General features: G+C 42.1%; 2 protein-coding genes across 2 annotated transcripts; one reads left to right on the top strand and one right to left on the bottom strand.

Moving 5' to 3' along the window:
• Positions 1,959 to 13,776, top strand: LOC8064189 (structural maintenance of chromosomes protein 4). The gene is made up of 28 exons (XM_021447985.1): positions 1,959 to 2,325; positions 3,457 to 3,546; positions 4,252 to 4,353; positions 4,440 to 4,616; positions 4,822 to 4,952; positions 5,052 to 5,130; positions 5,210 to 5,367; positions 5,444 to 5,519; positions 5,697 to 5,825; positions 5,911 to 6,055; positions 6,133 to 6,263; positions 6,828 to 6,980; positions 7,104 to 7,293; positions 8,842 to 8,981; positions 9,067 to 9,225; positions 9,331 to 9,636; positions 9,740 to 9,916; positions 10,156 to 10,239; positions 10,320 to 10,529; positions 10,617 to 10,706; positions 10,796 to 10,917; positions 11,012 to 11,167; positions 11,246 to 11,353; positions 11,447 to 11,507; positions 11,736 to 11,870; positions 13,056 to 13,143; positions 13,217 to 13,289; positions 13,430 to 13,776. The coding sequence occupies exons 1-28, from the start codon at positions 2,185 to 2,187 to the stop codon at positions 13,548 to 13,550; spliced, it is 3,732 nt and encodes a 1,243-aa protein (XP_021303660.1). The 5' UTR covers positions 1,959 to 2,184; the 3' UTR covers positions 13,551 to 13,776.
• On the bottom strand, positions 17,484 to 18,867 carry LOC8077053 (ethylene-responsive transcription factor 12). Its single transcript, XM_002441273.2, has one exon. It carries the CDS (start codon positions 18,445 to 18,447, stop codon positions 17,803 to 17,805), a length of 645 nt encoding a protein of 214 aa, XP_002441318.2. The 5' UTR covers positions 18,448 to 18,867; the 3' UTR covers positions 17,484 to 17,802.

Below are 20,639 nucleotides of genomic sequence, written 5' to 3' on the forward strand. Positions count from 1 at the left end.
CACATGACGAGCAATGGGCTGGCCTTTGGATAGGACGAAGGAACTTAATTAATCCACTAGAAGATAGCTGGGTATTATTGGTGACTCACTCCTTGTTATGAGCTGGATGCACTTTTCTCCGGCTCTGCCGGCTCCTTTGCTTTGGTGGCATGTGGCTTACGCGCGGGCGGCTTATTAGATGCTAATAACTGTAGTTAGCTTGGAAACTTGTATAGTACGGTGCAGTCGTTGTACACACTGTCTTGTCTTTGTGTGTGGCTATTGTAAAACATTTTGCCTCTTTTTTTTTTTCTGTCCCTGCGTTTGACCTAAGATTCTGAAAATTCACTCACAGATTATGAATTTTCAAAAATTGTTTATATAAATAAAAGACAAGGACAAATGCTAAGTTACACTCTTTACCTACTAGGAGGTAATATCTCAGATAAATCTGAGCAGTTGATTTGTTTTCAGATTTTATGAATTACTTAATAAATTAAAAAATCTAGAAAAACAAAAATACTTCCTCGGCATTCCTCTAATGATGGGAGGAGAATTCCTTTAATCACAGGAGAAACAAAATACCGGCAGCCGAACGAAGCCAATTCCCCTTATCACGTGAGAAACAAAAAGCATTGATTCATTTCCCTCTCCGTGCACGCAGCACACACGACAGGTGCATGGTCGAGCGGGCAGATTGGCGTCCGGTGCACGTCGGTCGCCCTCGTGCGATACCGCCGACGAGCCATCCTCAGGCCTTGTTTAGGGCCTTGTTTAGTTCAAAAAAAAATTACAAATTTTTTCAGATTCCTTGTCACATCGAATCTTTAGACGTATCATGGAGTACTAAATTTAGACAAAGATAAAAACTAATTACACAGTTTGGTCGGAATTGATGAGACAAATCTTTTGAGCCTAGTTAATCCTTGGACAATATTTGTCAAATACAAACGAAAATGCTACAGTGTGGATTTCTCAAATTTTTTGGAACTAAATAAGGCCTAGATTTGATTTTTTTTTTGAAATTTGACCCTGTAGTATTTTCGTTTTTATTTGATAAACATTGTCCAATCATAGAGTAACTAGGTTTAAAAGATTCGTCTCGCGATTTACAGACAAACTGTGCAATTAGTTTTTGTTTTCATCTATATTTAATGCTCTATGCATATATCACAATATTTGATGTGACAGAGAATCTTGAAATTTTTTTGGTTTTTGGAGTGAACTAAACGAGGCCTCTATTTTCAACCAGGCGTGCACCTCTTCTTCTAGTCGGCTACAATAAAACAACCAACCAAACAGCCACGGGTTACATGGTATATGTGTGACCAAAGCCAGCTAGGCTTATCCCCCTCACCTAAGCCCAAAGAAGCCATCTAACCAAACACATAGTTGCGAAGTTGCTGGGAGCAGTCCGTTTGCTTGTCTTATCAATCATACTTTTTCTGCAGCCATGACTTTTCAGATGGGCAAATAGAAGCCGTGAAATCTCGAGTGAGTAGAAGCACGTAGTCCGAGCAAGGAATCTATCATGTGTGGTGGCGTGGCTAAATACTTGAGGCAAAACAAACTAATACCATTCATATCTTGAAAAAATAGTGTAGAAGAGTTTTATTCCTATGTAACTCTCTTCACTTCTATGAAACTCTTATCATCTCTCTTTATTAATACAATGCTACATTAATATATTTAATATCTATAAAACTCTGATAAAACACCATTCAAACTGACGTAACAAACAAGATGATAACTTTAGCCTAGTTCCTCCTGCCAGCTTGATCTGGGGGTTATTTTTGTTCTGCCCCACTCCGCCCCTTTTTTTTTTGAGTGGACTGCCCCACTTCTTCGAGCTGTCTGCAGCAGTTTGCGTACGGGCCTGGAATCACTCAAACAGCCCAACATTTCATCTTTTTTTTTTTTGGCCTGAAACACCTCCGAATTCCGCAGCGCGAGGACGAAACCCTCGCACCGTTTCAGTTTTCCCTCCAAAACTTGCCCCAAATATCCAAATCCACGCTCCCTCGCAGTCGCTTCAACTTTCCCCGTCCCCCCGCATCCACCCTGTGCCCTTCTCGCCGCCTCGATTCCGTTTCTGTGCTCGGCTAGGGAGAGCGGCGGAGTATCGGGCTGGTGACCTCTACCTCGCCGCGGCGGGGCGGCGGCGCTCGCAGTCCCTCGCTTGCTGCTGCATTTTCCAATACTGAGATGGCCATGGAGATCTCCCCGACGCAGTCGCCACCGCGGACGCCGCGTAGGGCGGCGAAGCCGCGGCTGTTCATCAAGGAGATGGTCCTCCGCAACTTCAAGTCCTACGCAGGGGAGCAGCGCATCGGTCCTTTCCACAAGGTCTCCTCTTCTCTCTCTCTCTCTCACACACACACACACACACACACACACATTCACACACGCCCACTCTCGTGGGTGCTAACAATTTGTATAGATTTAGAAATCCTAGGGGCGAAGTTTGCATTGTTGCAATACATTTTACATCAACCTGTGCCTATGGAAACTTAATCTACTTGTGCACTATGTCATAGCTTCAATTTTGCTGTTCTGCCCCACCTCCAATTTATGTCATTGTTCCCCGATGAAGAAACGTTAATACGGTAGTTATTTGTGGTTGCTAGTGGCAGCCAAGTCGTGATCCCAGAAATCTCAGTGGAACTTCTGTAGCTAGTATTGGCTTACATGTGAGTGTGGGGATGGCTTTAATTCCAAACCCTAGGGTACAGTTCACAGTGTAGTGTTGTCATTCTACAAACTCAGTTTTATTGGTACAATTGTTAACACAGATCACTTTTGATTGTGATACATAAACATACAACACAAATGGAGCTTCCATGCAGTTCTGTAGATTTTGTCATGATTATGCTTGCATATTTAAGGAAGTACCGGTATTACAACAAAACTCATTGTTTAGCTTTTACTTCCCATTTTGTTAAAGCTATGGTCCTAAAGTAACTGATCCTTCACTCTGCAGAAAGTATTGCAATTCATATAAAAAGTAAAACTGGATCTAAACATAGATTCAGGCGTGTTTGAGAGGGCTTCTTAAGGCTTTGGCTCCTTGCTGTAGTATCCAAAAAAGCCGGAACCAGAGCTGGTGAAGACAGTTTTTCTGGCTTCACTGACTTCTAGTTCATTTTGGAAATAGAGAGAAAAATGGCTCCCTGCTACAGTGCAGAATATTCCCTAGTAGCCGGAGAGAATCCCTCCTAAACGGGTCATAGATAACATACCAGGATTCCTGAGGACACATACCTTTTTTGTTATCAATCTAATCCTAGAAACATCGCTATAATCAAACACAAACAAAACAATAGTTCTTCAGGATACAGAAATTACACACCAAGGTCATGTAATAGTGCTCATGTTCAATAGGATGGAAATAATTCCATTATTTTTTCTCCAAATGTATCCATTGAACAATGATTGAAGACAAAACAATAGAAATATAATTTCTTATCTTGGTTGCAGAGCTTCTCCGCTGTTGTTGGGCCAAATGGCAGTGGAAAGAGTAATGTCATTGATGCAATGCTTTTTGTGTTTGGGAAGCGTGCAAAGCAGGTTGGTACTGTTGCTTGATGTTGATTTCTTTTTTAGTGGTTATCACTATACTCATTTAGTTCATCTCACTGGCGGATTTTATGTTATTTGTTCTATGTCGACAAATCATTTGATTTGTTTATAGCCTTCCAATGGTAGATTTTAGCATGTCACTCTAAGTTCCACAATATAATTTAAAAGGTTGAGAGCAATATCCTGGCATTTAAGTATGTAAACATATAAGTTATTGTCTTAACTATTATTTGAAAGGATTATTCTAGAACCTAGCACATTGATGCTTTATGCTTCAATCGTATTAATCCTCTTCTTTTAGATAATAATCGTTTTAATCCTCTGGTTGCCAAGTAGTCTGTGTTTTGAAGTTGACACTTTAGAGTTGTTGCCTGGTAGTACACTGGTTTCTCATCACTGTTCCCTGTTTTCCCTTTGAACTTTACATGGACAATGCAAAATTTCACAAATTTGTTCATACAGGTGATCCAATTCATTTTTTTCTTATCAATATCCCTGCTTTTAAAGAAAGGAAAAAAAATGTTTGAAATACAAACCCCACTGGGATTACCAGTGCACAAGGAACACAAACTTATATGGAAATAAAATTGATCCAATCCATTGTTAGTTGCTATCATTACTTAGGTTAATTTTTGTATTCCTTTTGTTCCAGCTATATATTCTGTTCATGATTAGTTCTTCCATTAACTGCAGATGCGCCTAAATAAGGTCTCCGAGCTCATACACAATTCTTCCAATCATCAGAACCTAGACAGTGCTGGTGTTTCTGTTCATTTTCAAGAAATCATTGACATGGTATCATTTGAGTCTTGAGTTGAGTATTTGACATTTCTTATTTGTACTGCCAATAATTATTCTACTTTCTCTGTGGCTGTATGGAGGATGATGGGAACTACAATGCTGTTGAGGGTAGTGACTTTGTCATCTCAAGGGTTGCTTTCCGTGACAACACTTCTAAATACTACATAAATGAGCGTGGAAGCAATTTCACTGAAGTAACTAAACTGCTGAAGGGCAAGGGAGTTGACCTTGATAATAATCGCTTTCTCATCCTCCAGGTTTTGTGTGTTCTTCACATATTACACATGAATATGAGAAACTATTGAAGTGTAATTTGTAGGTCCTTCAGATTTGGTTTCATCACTCACATTTCCACTTCTCTTGCATAGCTTCTTTGTTTAAGTCTGCATGAATTTATTGTGCAATTCCAATTATGTTTTCTGCTTTTACAATTGCATAACCTCTGAAGTGGGCACTGTACAGGGTGAGGTTGAGCAAATCTCCCTAATGAAACCAAAGTCTCAAGGTCCACATGATGAAGGTTTTCTGGAGTATCTTGAAGACATAATAGGGACAAACCAGTATGTTGAAAAAATTGAAGAAGCGTACAAGCAGTGAGTTTCTGACAGTTTTTTTGATGCATGCTGTTATAACTAGTGCTTTATATCTATTTTGCAACGATTTAGTTTCTTACCTTGTTATGGATCTGTTAGACTTGAAGTGCTCAATGAAAAGCGAACAGCATCAGTGCAGATGCTAAAATTAGCTGAGAAGGAAAGAGACAGTTTAGAGGTGCTGATCTAAGTGTTTATGATTTCACTATTCACTATTTGGCCATTTAACCACTACTAATGGAGTTACTTTCCTGTAGAGTGCAAAAAATGAAGCTGAAACATACATGCTGAAGGAACTTTCGCTTCTGAAATGGCAAGAAAAGGCAACGAAGCTGGCTTCTGATGATGCTATCTCACATGTTAATCAATGTCAAGAGAATGTGGCAGACCTGGAAAAGAATCTTGCCTCCGAAAGGTTATTTGTTACAGATGGACAGTTTTCCCCCTCCCCTTTACATGTTTCCTGAGTAAGCATATTGGCTATAATCCAGGGAGAAGATACAGCAGAATTCTCAAACTCTGAAGGAAATGGAGTCTATTTACAATAGACATGTCAAAAGGCAAGAGGTATTGTCTCAACTTACCATTTCTTTAACCTAATCAGCCATTGAGTTAAAGTCATTTATTTCCTATATTTGAAGGTTACAAAAAACACATTATTTTCTGTCACAAGGTTAGTGCGAATGGGCCTAAACAGCCAACAAATAGTGTCCCTATTTTTATTTGCTTCTTGTATATCTTTAGGACCTTGAAAATAACATGAAGAGCTGCAAGGACCAGTTTAAAGAGTTTGAGAGGAAAGATGTAAAATACAGGGAAGATTTAAAGCATCTTAAGCAGAATATCAAGAAGCTGGATGACAAAGCTGAAAAGGTAATACTGAAATGGTTTCAATTGTAACACTCAAATTATAGTTGAAGCAAGACTGGCTAATTGTTTCACCTACATTCTAACACAGGATACATCAAAATGTGATGAAAAAACAAAAGAGATAGAGGAGTCATCCAATCTCATTCCACAGCTGGAGGCAGAAATACCCAAATTGCAAGAGCGACTTAATGAAGAAGAGAAAGTCTTAGAGCAGATCAAAGCATCCTCTCGAGGTGATGTTAGCTTACAGTATCCATGTTCATTGAATTATTCTGTCTGATAACTAAACTTTTCCCTTTTGTAATTATAGAACAAACTGAGAGGCTTCGTGCTGAACTTACTCAAGTACGAATTGAACTTGAACCATGGGAAAATCAAATTATTGAGCATAAAGGGAGGTTAGATGTTGCATCTGCTGAGAAAAAGTTAATGAAACAAAAGGTAGGCCTTCTATGCACCCCACCCCCTTCTTTTTGGGAAACAAGAAGACTGCTGTCAAGTACTCCCTCCATTCCAAATTATAAGGCATTCTAATCTTGGAGAGTCAAAACATCTCAAGTTTGACCAATTATAGAGAGAATTAAAAAGACTTATGACATCAAATAGGTATACTATAAAAATATAGTTAATGAAGAATCTAATGATATTTCTTTGACATCGTAAATGTTATTATCTTATCACATATGTTTGGTCAAACTTGAGATGGTTTGACTCTCCAAGATTCTTAGAATGACTTATTTGGGATGGAGTACTTCAATTCGCTTTGAGTCCTTCAGTTGGAGATATATGATGCCCTGACCACAAGCAAAAAATCTTTGATTTCTTATGAGCAATAACTTTTTCCATTAACCTGGGCTTACCAAGCCTGACACTGACACTGACATTGCAAGCTTTGTTGTACAACTAAATCCACTTACCCTTTTAGTTTGTTTGAGAAACATCAATTTGATATATTTTTTTTTTCAATTTTGTCCATTGCATTTGAACTTAGTTCCCTGTTTTCAGCAAGATGCAGCTCAAGCAGAATTAACTGATGCACAAAATCAGATGGAAAGTATAAAGGAGAAAGTTGAAACAAAGGATTCATACATTGTAGAGCTTCAAGAAAAAATAGAGAAACACCAGAATGAAGCATCTGAAGCTCGCAAAATTGAACAGGTAAATTACTTCCAGCTTAATTTTGAACCAAACCCATGCTCTGAGTTCCCTTAAGTTTAGTCATTACTTACGTGGAGTATGCTGAGAGTCTCCTGAATGTATTGCTCGCAAAATTTGTTGCAGGAATGCCAAAAACAGGAGGATTCACTGATCCCTCGGGAACAAGCCGCAAGGCAGACAGTTGCAGAGATGAAAACCACTAGGGATTCTGAGAAGAACCAAAGTACTGCTCTGAAAGCAATTTTGCAAGCCAAGGAATCAAATGAAATACAAGGCATTTATGGTAGGCTTGGTGATCTTGGAGCAATTGATGGTAAGATATACTCCCTCTGCCAACAAAATAAAAGATGTCCTATGATGTGTGTTGCCTGACTGTTATGTATTTCACAGCACATACTAGGATCAATATGTGGATTTAATGGCTATAAACTGTTATGTATAATTTTTCTATATATAGTAATTTCTGTAACACTAAATTGAGTTGCATGCACTAACCAGTTCAACCCAAAAGCTTAAGCTGATGAGGAGAGGTGGGCAATTCACTTATATTCCAACACTCCCCCTCACGTGAAGGCTCCCTCAGGCCTCAGACGTGGAATAGGAGTGAGCAACAATTATTTTATTTAATTGCGCTAACCAGGATTCGAACTCGAGACCTCTGGTTTTGATACCATATTGAGTTGCATGCACCAACCAGTTCAACCCAAAAGCTTCAGCTGATGGGGAGAGGTGGACAATTCACTTATATCCCAACACTAAACTTCATTTCCACACATGTTACAGTAAAATATAACGTCTTCCCCTTCAGTTTTGACAAATCTCCATGCTTCATTTTACAGAAACTGTCAATAACATTTGTTTATCCTTTATTTAAATGAGAAGGAAGGACTTGACCTATGCCTCGCTCGAATCTGACTGCTAAAATGCATTGGTTTTGCCCTGAGATGAATGTGTTGCATATGGTTGTGGATCGCACTGACACAGTATGCTAGAGACTCTTACAGTAGCATTTATTATATTTTAGGTTCTACTCCCTCCTTTTCATCATCAAAACAAAGTTGGTTGTTGTAGTTTTGCCCTATGTCAATTTTATATTAACATCTACAATACAAAATGAATGCACTATGAAGACTATTTTATGGAAGAATTTTATACTGTCGATGTTGGTGCATTTTTCTATGAACTTGGTCATACTCCCTCCGTTCCGTTTTCTAAGGTGTTTGGAGTGACATGGTCTCCTAAATTACTCTTTGACCATTCATTTACTTTATATTATATTGTTTATCTTATAAACTTATGAATATTGGATAGTACAATTGCTTACAAATCTAATCATATCAAGTTCGTATTACAAATGTTAAATATTGTTAGCCAAATTATTGGGCAAAGATTTTAAAGTTTGAATCTTGATATAAATGTGCCTTATAAAAGAATGTGGAGGTAGTAGTTCGAGAATTTTTACTTATGGCAAAACTAAACCGACATACATCTTGGAATTTAGGCAATAAATTTAGCAGTTGTACAACCGTAATCGCTATGTTTCAGGTAAGTTTACATTTTCCCCAGTATGACCTTTTTAGATGATACATAAATTCTAGGGACAAATACCATGCCAATGTTTGTTTCTTGATATCAGTGCAGGAATCCCCTTACGGATTTGTATTTATGTCGTTTAAGTCTCCCATCTTAGTATATTTGATTATGGTTTATGGAGATCTTGTTTGTAAAGGCATAGTCACCAAGATCTAGGAAGTTATATTTGCTAGAATCCGTGAATGTCATTATGCAATCATACAGTGTTGATTGAAAGCTTTTATGAAGCATTTCTGGATCTTAATTTTTTACAAACTCTGGTCTGCAGCAAAATATGACGTGGCCATATCAACAGCAGCTTCATCTGGGCTTAATTATATTGTGGTTGAAACAATAAATTCAGCTCAAGCTTGTATTGAGTTGTTACGTAGAAGGAACCGTGACGAAACTGTAACTTGTTTGATCCTGGTAACACTCTTTTTTTTCTGTGCTTATGTGTTTTCAGTTTTTTACCTGTAAATTTCATTGTTGTAATTGGAAACTTATGTCACAGGAAAAACAAACACACCTCCTTCACAAAATTAAAGAGAAAGTAAAAACACCTGAAGGTGTTCCACGCCTTTTTGATCTGGTAAAGGTTAAAGATGAGAAGCTGAAGTTAGCCTTCTTCCATGTCTTGGGGAATACTGTTGTTGCAAATGATCTTGATCAGGTTGGTCCTTGATTTTTTTAGTCTACTACTTTTTTCTCCTCATGTAGTTGCTTGTAATTATAATTTGTGCTGTGATTAATGGTATCTCAACACTGTCTTTGTCAGGCTTCGCGAATTGCATATACTGCAGCAAAGGAGTTCCGTCGGGTAGTTACCCTGGGTGGTGAACTATTTGAGAAGTCTGGTACCATGAGTGGTGGTGGTAAAAGGGTACAACGAGGCATGATGGGAACAGCTATCCGAGAAAGCTTTTCAGAAGAGGCTATTAAAAAAGCTGAGAATGAACTTACCAAGCTTGTTGACGAACTCAACGAGCTGCGCGAAAAAATGAATGATGCTAAAAAACACTATCGATCCATGGAAGATGCTAAATCCCGTCTTGAAATGGAATTGGCAAAAGCTAAAAAGGAGGTACATAAAAAAACCAGTGTTCTGCTTACCTTCAAGTCGGTTGTTTCTGGTGCCTTGGTCTGACTACTTTCTTGTCATCTTTTTTTTTTACCTCTCAAAATAGGTTGAGAGTATGAATGCACAGTATATTTACAATGAAAAGCGACTAGAGTCTCTGAAAGCCGCTTCGCAACCCAAAGCTGATGAGCTTCGCAGAATGAAAGAGCTGGATGGCATCATATCTAGTGAGCAAGCTGAACTAGATAGACTAACAAAGTGTTCCAGCAAACTTAAAGATCAGGCAAGTGCCTATACACTAAGTCTCATTTCCATTTCCAGGGCATATTTATCTACCTTGTGTCTTTTTCCCTGCCATTTGCATTCACTTTGCTTTAGAGTGGTCACACGATAAAAGGGGCCACCTCTCCAAGTTCAGGACTCTTCTGTTTGAAATATTTTTGAATGCACCTCCTGATATTTTTAGCATTGTTGCTAAAGAATCTTGCTTTGCCACCTTAACCTATTTGTAATGTATACCAGGCTTTAGAACTTCAACAGAAAATTGAAAATGCTGGAGGGAAGATGCTGAAGGACCAGAAGGCAAAAGTTGGCAACATCCAATCTGTAAGCATGTGGCCTTTTGCTTGTATTGGTTTCCTTTCTTTGTGGCAATCTGTTTTATGGCTTGATTTTCGTAATGTCAGGAACTTGACAAAACAAGTTCAGAAATCAACAGACACAAAGTTAACATAACTTCAGGTGAGAAGTTGGTGAAAAGATTAACCAAGGGCATTGAGGAATCCAAGAAAGATAGAGAAAAGCTTTCTGCTGAAAAGGAGAATATGATGTCTATATTCAAAGAGATTGAGAAGAAAGCATTTGTTGTTCAAGAAGAGTATAAGAAAACACAGGAGGTATTTGTTCCATTGCATTGCACTCCTGGCTGCCCCCCAATTTATTTGCACTCTCTGATCAGGATTTCTTTATTTGTTTTTACTTAGATGATAGACAACCATAAGGTTGAGCTTGACAAAACTAAGGAAGAATACACCAAACTAAAAAAAGCAATGGATGAACTGAGAGCCTCGGAGGTATGTAATTTAGATCCTGTTAAGTGGTGGTGTCATAATTCTGCTGTATTGTTTCTTTCCACAACCTTGTGTGTTTGGCCAAAAAACAGGTTGACGCTGAGTACAAATTGCAAGATACAAAAAAACTTGCCAAGGAGTGGGAAATGAAGGTGAAAACATTCAAGAAAAGGGTTGATGAAATTCAGACAAATGTTGTTAAACACATGGATCAGTATGTTTAAATGTTTCAATTTTTGCTGTAACTTTGTGACTTTTATGCTTTCTGTGGTTTCTTCTAATATTAGTATGCATTTTTGTTTTTTCAGAATCCAAAAGGATGCTGTTGATCCTGAGAAACTCAAAGTGACTCTAGGTGATGAGCAACTAAATGACACGTGTGACATGAAAAGGGCAATGGAGATGGTGGCATTGTTGGAGGCTCAGATTAAAGATTTGAGCCCAAACCTGGATTCCATAGCAGAGTATGAATGCAGGAGATGCCATTGACAAAACAGTTTTGGTATTAATAATGATTTCATTATTTCTCCTGATTGAACCAGGTACCGCACAAAGGCTCGGTTGTATGGTGACCGTGTTGATGAGCTAAATGCTACCACTCAGGAACGTGATGATCTGAAAAAGTTGTACGATGGGTTAAGGAAGAGAAGGTATGTCTTTCTGAAAAGCTTTAGAGGATCCTTAAACTTTAGCAGTTGTGTTGGTCAGGTTTCATCTCTTACCTGCATTGTATATTACTTCAGGCTAGATGAATTCATGGCTGGGTTCAACATAATATCTCTGAAACTGAAGGAGATGTACCAGGTACTGAATACATACAGCATCCTGTAGTGTAGCACCTTTGGTTTACTTGATGTACACAGACACAGACCAGATCACAGAAAGTCGACATAGTGAGAAAACGAGATTAAGCTTTGCTCAACCCTTACTGCAACAATGTTTGTGCTAACTGAAGTGGTTTTATCTTCTGGTCGTGTGGCATGTTGCACTTGTTCAAATGATTTTTTGTATTAACTAACGATATGGTTTCAGATGATTACTCTTGGAGGTGATGCCGAACTGGAACTTGTTGATTCCTTAGACCCATTTTCAGAAGGTGTTGTTTTTAGTGTGAGGCCTCCAAAGAAAAGCTGGAAAAACATTGCCAATTTATCTGGTGGTGAGAAGGTATGTTCCATACATGTAGTGTTGTGTTAGTCTTGTTTATTTAATGGACAAGGATGTTTCCCTCAAAGTTAATTGCCTAGTTGCTGTTTTCACATGATATTACGCTTTCAGGGTGAGTCAACTTGATGCATAAGTTTGTTTCGGTTGTTTATTAAAACGAGTTCTGTAAATGACGTTCCAGTCAGAATGGTTAACATATTGTAAAATATCAGAAATATTGTCAACATATTTACAGATCTGTGTCGTTTCTGTTGTAAAGACACTATCAGATATAAGCCAATAAACATCATCATTGCTACAGTTAGGAGCCTAGAAGGAATATAAACTAGAAGGAATATAAATATGTAATTTGATGTTTATCTGTGCTGAGCCATAATTATTAACAGTAAATACTACCAGCTATGATCTGAATTGGGATTGACTAGCACTCAAAATGGCCGCACCATTCTTTTTTAGATAATGGAAACATTTGGCTTCATCCTCAGAGGAATTAGACCAACTTATTACAACCAAATGACCGGACCGAGTTTAACATCACAAAGCCAACTCAAAACTCAATTATAGTCTAGAATTAGAAGGCCGTACGAAGATGCGAAGAAACACATAGCCTCATATGTGCATTCTCCAAGTTGTGGCACGCGTCCAAAACCATCTTTATATTGGAGATATCATTGTGCATAAAAGTAAAGACTGTTACTTAATTATAGGAAATTCACTACCTGTACTGAGCTATTTTGCATACAACACACCAGCTAGATGAGTGCAACATGCAACAGGCAAGGCCATGCCCAGATGTTGAATATCCCATCTCTGACTGTTTTGCCAGCTCTGATGAATGCCTTGCTGACAGTATTCATGTTAGCTGGATGCGATTCAAATTTGTATGCATACTTTATTTAGTGTATAAAAAGTTAATCCTTTGCAGGTACTCTTTTCATTCCATTCCCTCTTTAGGAAGAACTAATTTCCTTTTAATTTAGCACTTGATATGTTTAGGCTAATCCCTGTTGCTTTCCAAACTCCTTACCATCTGTTTTAGCTACATAAATTACTTCAAAATTGTAACACCAATGTCTCTATCCAAACTCCTTGCCTTCTGTTTTAGCTACATAGATTGCTTAAAAGTTGTAACACCAATGTCGCTCTGGAATACATACCATTTCTGACGAGCCTTTCATCTTGCAGACGCTTAGTTCGCTAGCTTTGGTGTTTGCTCTTCACCACTACAAACCTACTCCCTTATATGTTATGGATGAGATTGATGCTGCGTTGGGTAAGTCATGCAACCCTTCTTTTTAGTAATACTGTCTGTGATTTCAAGAGATTGATGCATTTATCTCTTATAGACTTTAAGAATGTATCAATTGTGGGACATTATGTGAAAGATAGGACCAAAGATGCACAGTTCATCATTATAAGGTATTTACTATCAGCTCAGTTTCAATATTTTCTTTGCCAATACTTCACACCGTCCCTAGAAAGGTGTAGTACTAGAAAAAAGATGCATGCATATCTGAGATGGCCATGGGTATAATGTAAAGTCACGTGTTATTTTGCAGTCTGAGGAACAACATGTTTGAACTAGCCGACAGGTTGGTTGGTATTTACAAGACGGACAACTGCACCAAGAGTATAACAATCAACCCAGGAAGCTTCGCCGAGAGCATGAAAGTAGTGTAGTATAGTGTGCTCAGCTACGGGTCCTGCTGCTAAATGTAACTACCTTAGTGTCCTTCGTTAAATTAACCACTCTAAATGTAACCTTGTAGTATCCTCGTGGAACCGAGGTTCCTCGGGCGTTGTGGTTTGCCGTGCACTCTGCAAAGCAGTATGCTATGTAAAGTAATTGGCAAAAGCAGCATGCTCAACCATTTCGCTCCTCAGTGCTTTTCTCGCTTTTCTCCCATCTTGTTGAAGTCCAGCTTGACACGTTGGTATTTAACTTATAGAAGCAGACGGGCACCTGAGGTAGATCCTGGGTTTGGATTATGTCCTGCTTTGCTTCGAAGCCTAGGTACAACGCACTAATGACACTTGTATTGCGATGATTTGGAATTTTTTTTTACAAATCATTTAATACGATAGTGTGTAGGATATTCATTGGAATAGGCATCATAGATACAAAAGTTAGAAACTAGATGAAATTCATTGGAATAGGCATCGTAGATACAAGACAGAATAAGAGTATGAAGGAAAATGATTGCGGACAGGACAATGACATTATGCATTTTGGGTTATAGTTTATTAGATGATGTCTATATGACTACATGACATGGCATGTTTTTTTCTAACCCATGACATGGCATGTTACAGAAACTATTAATTTTCTTCTTCATTAAGACTGCCCTAACGAGTTATGAGAGAGAGTTGATGCGCCTTTGGTAGCCTTCCCACCCCTAGCTTTGCATATAGATAGACGAGAAGCAGAATGTTTGGTGGCTTTGTTGACTCCATGAATTTCTAAGCTTTCATGATTTTACTTGCCAACTCAAGTCAGCCAAAGTGCTCTTTGTATGTTTTGGTGAAAAGTCTGCCTACCCCTCAATTGAGTATTTTAAACGGTTTCAACACTAATCTTTTTTTTTCTAATTATACGAGATCGAACGGTCTTTATCCTTTCTTTTACCTCTCGCCTTCTGTCTTCTTGTACCTTCCTTGCCTATCGGTCTCATCTCTGGGCTCCCCGCCACTAGATCCGCCTCCAACCCACCGTCGCACCAACCGGCTTCACCGGGGCAGCACTAGTTTTCTTTACAGTCTTCTTCCTCTTTTAGACGTGCCGCCTCCACCCATCGCCACGTCAGTCGTGGAGTTTCGGCAAGACTCTACCGCGCCACAGCGGCCTTCTCCTTTCCCTCCCCATCCTACCGCCGCCATGGCCATAGGCGCCTCCGCGCCGGCCTTCTTGGGCCGCCTCCTTCACTTCCGACATCCTAACACCACCCTCCCACTGTTCCCACTCCCTAACCGGCCAGCCTTCCTAAGGTTGCCGGATTTGGAGAAGAGAGGGAGATTGGACAATAGATAGAAAAACGTGTGCTAGATCGGACGGCCAAAAAATCGTGTGTCACCAGCATCTAAAACATCTAAAACAATTGAGAGTTATTTAATATTACTCTTTGGAGAAATTTTCTACAAGACATTTTTAGTTCACTTTTAGTTGCAGGTCATCTAAACAGAGCCTCCGCCATCACCAAAGCCCCCACGTTAGATCAAATTCTTAGCTGACACCAAAGTATCCGGTTAGTGATTCTTGAAAGTCCCCACGCGTGCCACTAGAGTGGCTATGGTCCAGCCTGAAGTTGGTGGGCTCCATGCTAAGTTGCGTTGGATAGGATCGGACCTCCACAGAGGAGATGACATGAGTGCATCATAGAAACGATATCGGCAAGGTGACATTGGCGTTGGCGACCGACTATTGGTGTCATGGGGAAGGATGAATGAGGTGGTCGAGATGTGGGGGTGCTAGTGATCATGGGAAAGTTGTGGCGGGCAACGATAGCAGTGTTGCCTCTAGATGGAGAAGGATTCAGTAACTTTGCTCTGCAACGTTACGACGTAACTTTTGCTTCATCTCGTGCGTCCATTCAAAATCCAAGGGATGTCTTGATTTCAAACGAAAAGACATCCTCATACTGGCCATTTTCAACATATGGGCCGCTGGGCAAGCGATGCGAGTTTGTTGGCTGATATAAAAAGTTATGGCTAAAAATATTGTTCATTGATTTATTGTGAGAAAAAAATACTATTAACTGATAGAAAAAAACGGCTGATAAGACAAGCGAACAGGTAGCGCGCTCGGACAATGAGGCCCAGTTCAAAAAAAAATTACAATTTTTTTAGATTTCTCATCATATCAAATCTTACAGCACATGCATTAGTTAAATTTACGACATAAATCTTTTGAGCCTAATTAATCTATAATTAGACACTAATTATCAAATAAAACAAAATACTATAATATTAGTTAAACTTTAACCACCTCAAGCAAACACTCCGTCCTAACGCGAGCATATGGATGCCCGGCAGCGGAGCAAATGGCCGCGGCACCACTATGGCCTTGTAGACTTGTTTAGATGCACCCAAAAACCCAAAACTTTACAAGATTCTCCATCACATCGAATTTTATGGCACATGCATGCAACATTAAATATAGATAAAAAAGATAACTAATTGCACAATTTACATGTAAATCACGAGATGAATCTTTTAAGCCTAGTTACTCCATGATTGGATAATGTTTGTCAAATAAAAACGAAATTGCTACAGTGTCAAAATTCAAAAAGTTTTTGATCTAAACAAGGCTTCTTCAACGAAAAAATTTCGTGACACTGTAGCATTTTCGTTTGTTTGTGGTAATTATTGTCTAACCATAGACTAATTAGGCTCAAAAGATTTGTCTCGTCAATTCCGACCAAACTGTGCAATTAGTCTTTATTTTTGTTTATATTTAATACTCTATACATACGTATAAATATTCGATATGACGGCAAATCTTCAAAATTTTTGAATTTTTGGGTGGAAGTAAACAAGACCTATGCGTCGGCGTCGCGCCCACGCATATACAGGCTACCTGCGATGGGCTTGGCTTGGCAAACGGCTCGGCTTGCGGTTGAAAATGGCCAAGTGTGGGGATGTTTTTCCGTTTGGAATCAAGGCATCCCTTGGATCCTGAATGGACGCACGAGATGAAGCAAAAGTTACGTTGTAACGTTGCCAAGCAAAGTTACTGAATCCTTCTCCCCTCTAGATATGGTGGCTAGGGTAGTGCACTAGACAGAAATGTGGAGGAAAGGGAAAGATAATAGAACGAAAATAAGGTTAGGGTAAAAACAACACTTTATTGTAATTCTCTCTCCTCCTTTGATTGGGAAGTTGTCTTCCAGCAAATTAAAGCCCTGTTGCCACAGCCTTTTTGTGTTATATATCACTCACACATGCCACCTCAATGAGACAATGAAGATGGAAGAGCAATTGGAGCCGCTACACTGAACATAGTCACAAATAAGAGTTTTCACTTACTAATTGAACATTTTTCGATCGATATTATTATTGTTCCATACTAAATTTCCCCATGTTTTCATTGTAGTAATACCTCATGTATTGTCTTGTTTGCGTTGTGGGAACAACTTTGTCCGGCCCAGTATTAGATCATCTCTGGGCCACATTGTCTACGTCATGGGTGTTTTTTATTGAGCGTTCATGAAATATTGATGTTTTGCAGCAAAATGATTCTAACAATATTTGCGTTTTTTAATTAAATATGAACTAATTGATTTAGGATAACTCTAAAAATTAATTTATTCAGGGGCAGTATTTTTTAAAATCAATTAGTCTTAGATTTTTACTAGGTTTCTATAGCGGAGAATGTTTACTAAAAGATATACTACAAGTTAATCTAATAATACTTATTAGATCGTAAATACTACTTGTATTCACATATACTTATTTAACGTTAATCATGAAAGCGATATCTCCGTCCCAACTAAACAGCGACATGTTTGAAAGGAAAAGGGCTCACAGCAACAGTATGTACCAAACAAAATAACCAGCAAAAAGCGCGTTGCCTGTTTAAAAAAAAAAGAACGTCTTCTCGTTTGGCTCAAGCCATGGTTGTGAGAGAAAAAATATTGCTCGATAGGCGGCAGCTGAGAAATGCTCAAGCGAAGGCCGAAGAAGCGCGCTGCCGACGGGACACCCCCCAACGACTACGAAAAGGAGATGGAGCACAAGAACACGAACGAAGATGAGAAGGGCAAGATTTTCCTTAAATAGATATACTACTAGAATATATACAACCGGACCCATGATCTCCACTCCTACCTGTTGATTACCCTCACTACGCAATCCCTACCACTGGGTTCAATGGTCCATGATCGATCCCTACTCGATCCTACTATTGATCTACCATCACCTCCGTCTCCATGTGCGTTCATGGAGATCGCGAGCCGAACATCAGCGACGGCGGCTCGTTGAGGTCGAACGGGAGTGCCTTAGGCCCCGTCCGGAGCTCCAGCGCCGTGGACGGCTTCGACGAGGCGACGACGTCCTCCGCCACTGCGACGAGGGGCGGCATCGGCGGCGGAACCGCCACGGCCTGGTGGTGCAGCCTGCTGGGCGGGAGGTAGAGGACGTGCCAGGGCGAGGAGTGGGTGACGTCGAGCCCGCCGACGAAGTGGCCGCCTGGCGCCGCCGGGTGCGAGAGTGGGAACGGGCGAGCCTGGACGGGCGTGGCGCGGGGGCAGGCGCCGCGCCCAGCGGTGAAGTTGAGCCTGGCCTTGGAGCCCCGCAGCGCGACGGCGGCGCGGTCGTAGGCCATGGCGGCCTCGACGGGGGTGTCGTAGGTGCCCAGCCACACGCGCGTCTTCCTCCACGGGTCGCGGATCTCCGCCGCGTACCGGCCCCACGGCCGCTTCCGCACGCCGCGGTAGTGCGCCTCCACGCGCTGCTGGTGCTGGTCCCCGCCGCCCCCGACAGCAACGCCTCCGACAGTAAGGCCGCGTCCTCCCGGCCCACCACCACCGTCCCCGACAGCGCCACCGTGCCCTCCCCCTCCTCCTCTCATGTCCCAGTCCATCTGCTGCACCCGCACCGCACCGCACGCTCTCGCCCTCTGAGCTCTGTGGTTGGCCGGGCAGGGAGCAGCTGCTTGGTTGGTCTCGGCAGCGGCAGCGGCAACGGCAAGGCAGCGGTGGGAGTAGTAAACTCACTCCAAGCTCTTTATAGTGCTGGCCTGGCTCGCTGCCTGGGCTGGGCACCTCCTCCCTCCGCTCTCACACACGGCCGCTGTGGCTGCACTCTCACTAATGGCCGCGCCTCGTGAAACGGGGAGGTTGGTTTTTCTGGGGAGGCCTGCGGCTGTCGCTGACCGGGCGTGGGCGCGAGAGCAAAAGCGCACGGCGTCATGAATCCGCCTAGCCGCCGCGCGATCTGACGCCTTGCGGGTCCTCGTCGTCCTGTTCTGGACAGCGTGCGACTGGTCTCGTCCGGCGCGACGCGGGACTGGCGCCGTGACGCCAGCCCTACCACACTGCACTGGCTGCCACTGCGAGCTGGTGGAGTGGAGCACGGACGCCTCGTCCAGTCGTCCTGTCACCCCACCGCCCTGCCGTACCGCGCCTGCGGCACGCGCGGCCGCATGACTCTTCTCTTCACGCCGAGACCCACGCACGAGCCGCACGAACACTGTCCAACGGGACCCACCCATCTGCCGGTTGAGACGGTACGAGTACTGTACTACCCCCTACTACTGCTATTCATGCGGGGTACGTGAACGGGTGCGTGCGCGCTGCGCACCGCGCGTCCTCTTCACCGGCAAACCCACTCGTGCATGACGGGTGGGGCCTGCTGAGAGCTTGCTGGTCCCGCAAGTGAGGACTGCCAGCCGGCGCCCAGCGGCGGGTTCGATAGGGACGCCGCCGCGCCGCGCCGCGCCGCGTTCCCCGGGAGCTGGAGGCCGACGTGCCGGGGCACGATTCGGCTGGGCGCGGTTCACGTGGGGGGCCGGACCAGGGAGAGGGCGTGTCGTGTGGTGGGGGGCAGCACGGTTCGCGGTGGTTGGAGCGGAGGGACGTACTGCTACTACGCGCAGCGCACTGCAGCGGCGCCGCTCAACGGGCGGTGGGGCCACTCACACGCCGGGCCCTCGGGCGCCATGAAATCGGCACCCGCGCACGGTCTATCCGGTGGGTGGGTGGGGCGTTTGGTACCCTGCGCCTGCGGCAGCACGCAGCAGCGAGCGCCGAGCGGGCGGCACGCGCACGGCAGCCCAGAGCCCCAGCGCTCGTCGGGCGGGGCGTTGGTTTCTGCCCGGGCGGGGGCGGCGGATGCCGATGCCGATCCGTCCAAATCTCGGGGGCAGAGGGCATTGATAGCGAGAAAAAAAAAATTCGGGAACGGGCATGGCGACCTGCGCCGCGGCAGCGGGAACAGGAGGGCCGGCGGGGCCTTGGGAATGCGCGAGGCCTTGACTGCCATCCTGCCTTCCTGCGGCTTGGCCCGGGTGAGGCAGCGACGGGCCTGTCGCGTGCTGCCACGCTGCATCGGGAAGAGGCGTGCCGTTCGATGGCTCAGGAGGCTTTGCCACAGCTTGCTACGCCATGCTGCTGTGCAGCACTGCGACCCCCCATCATCGAGGATGTACTCTACTCTCCGTCGTAAAAAGCATTTGTGAAGAGTGAAGACAGTCTATAATTTCTATAATCTTTGGCCTTGTTTAGTTCACCCCAAAAACCAAAATCTTTTCAAGATTTCCCGTCACATCAAATCTTGTGACACATGCATGGAGCATTAAATATATATAAAAATAAAAACTAATTGCACAGTTTATCTGTAAATCATGAGATGAATCTTTTAAGCCTAGTTACTCCATGATTGAATAATGTTTGTCAAATAAAAACGAAAGTGTTACAGTTCCGAAAACCGAAAAGTTTTCGGAACTAAACAAGGCCTTTGTTTGAATGTATTAGCGAAATAAAATGGTAATATGATATTGCAATTAACAAAAAAAATCATATATAAGAAATTTGAGAATCAAGATACAAAGTATTTTTATTCCATTCAAAATAACCACACGTCTAACTCGAGAAGTCAACTTTTAACATTCACAAAGTATGTACTCCTCCGTACTCATAAAGTGAATTATTTTGGATAACCACACGTCTAACTCGAGAAGTCAACTTTTAATATACATAATAAGTATCATCAAATTAACAGTCCGTACTCATAAAGTGAGTTATTTTGGATAAGTTTGGGGTCAAACATTAGAAA

Source organism: Sorghum bicolor, chromosome 9 (genome assembly GCF_000003195.3).
Source record: "Sorghum bicolor cultivar BTx623 chromosome 9, Sorghum_bicolor_NCBIv3, whole genome shotgun sequence".
In the NCBI taxonomy this organism is placed as follows: domain Eukaryota; kingdom Viridiplantae; phylum Streptophyta; class Magnoliopsida; order Poales; family Poaceae; genus Sorghum; species Sorghum bicolor.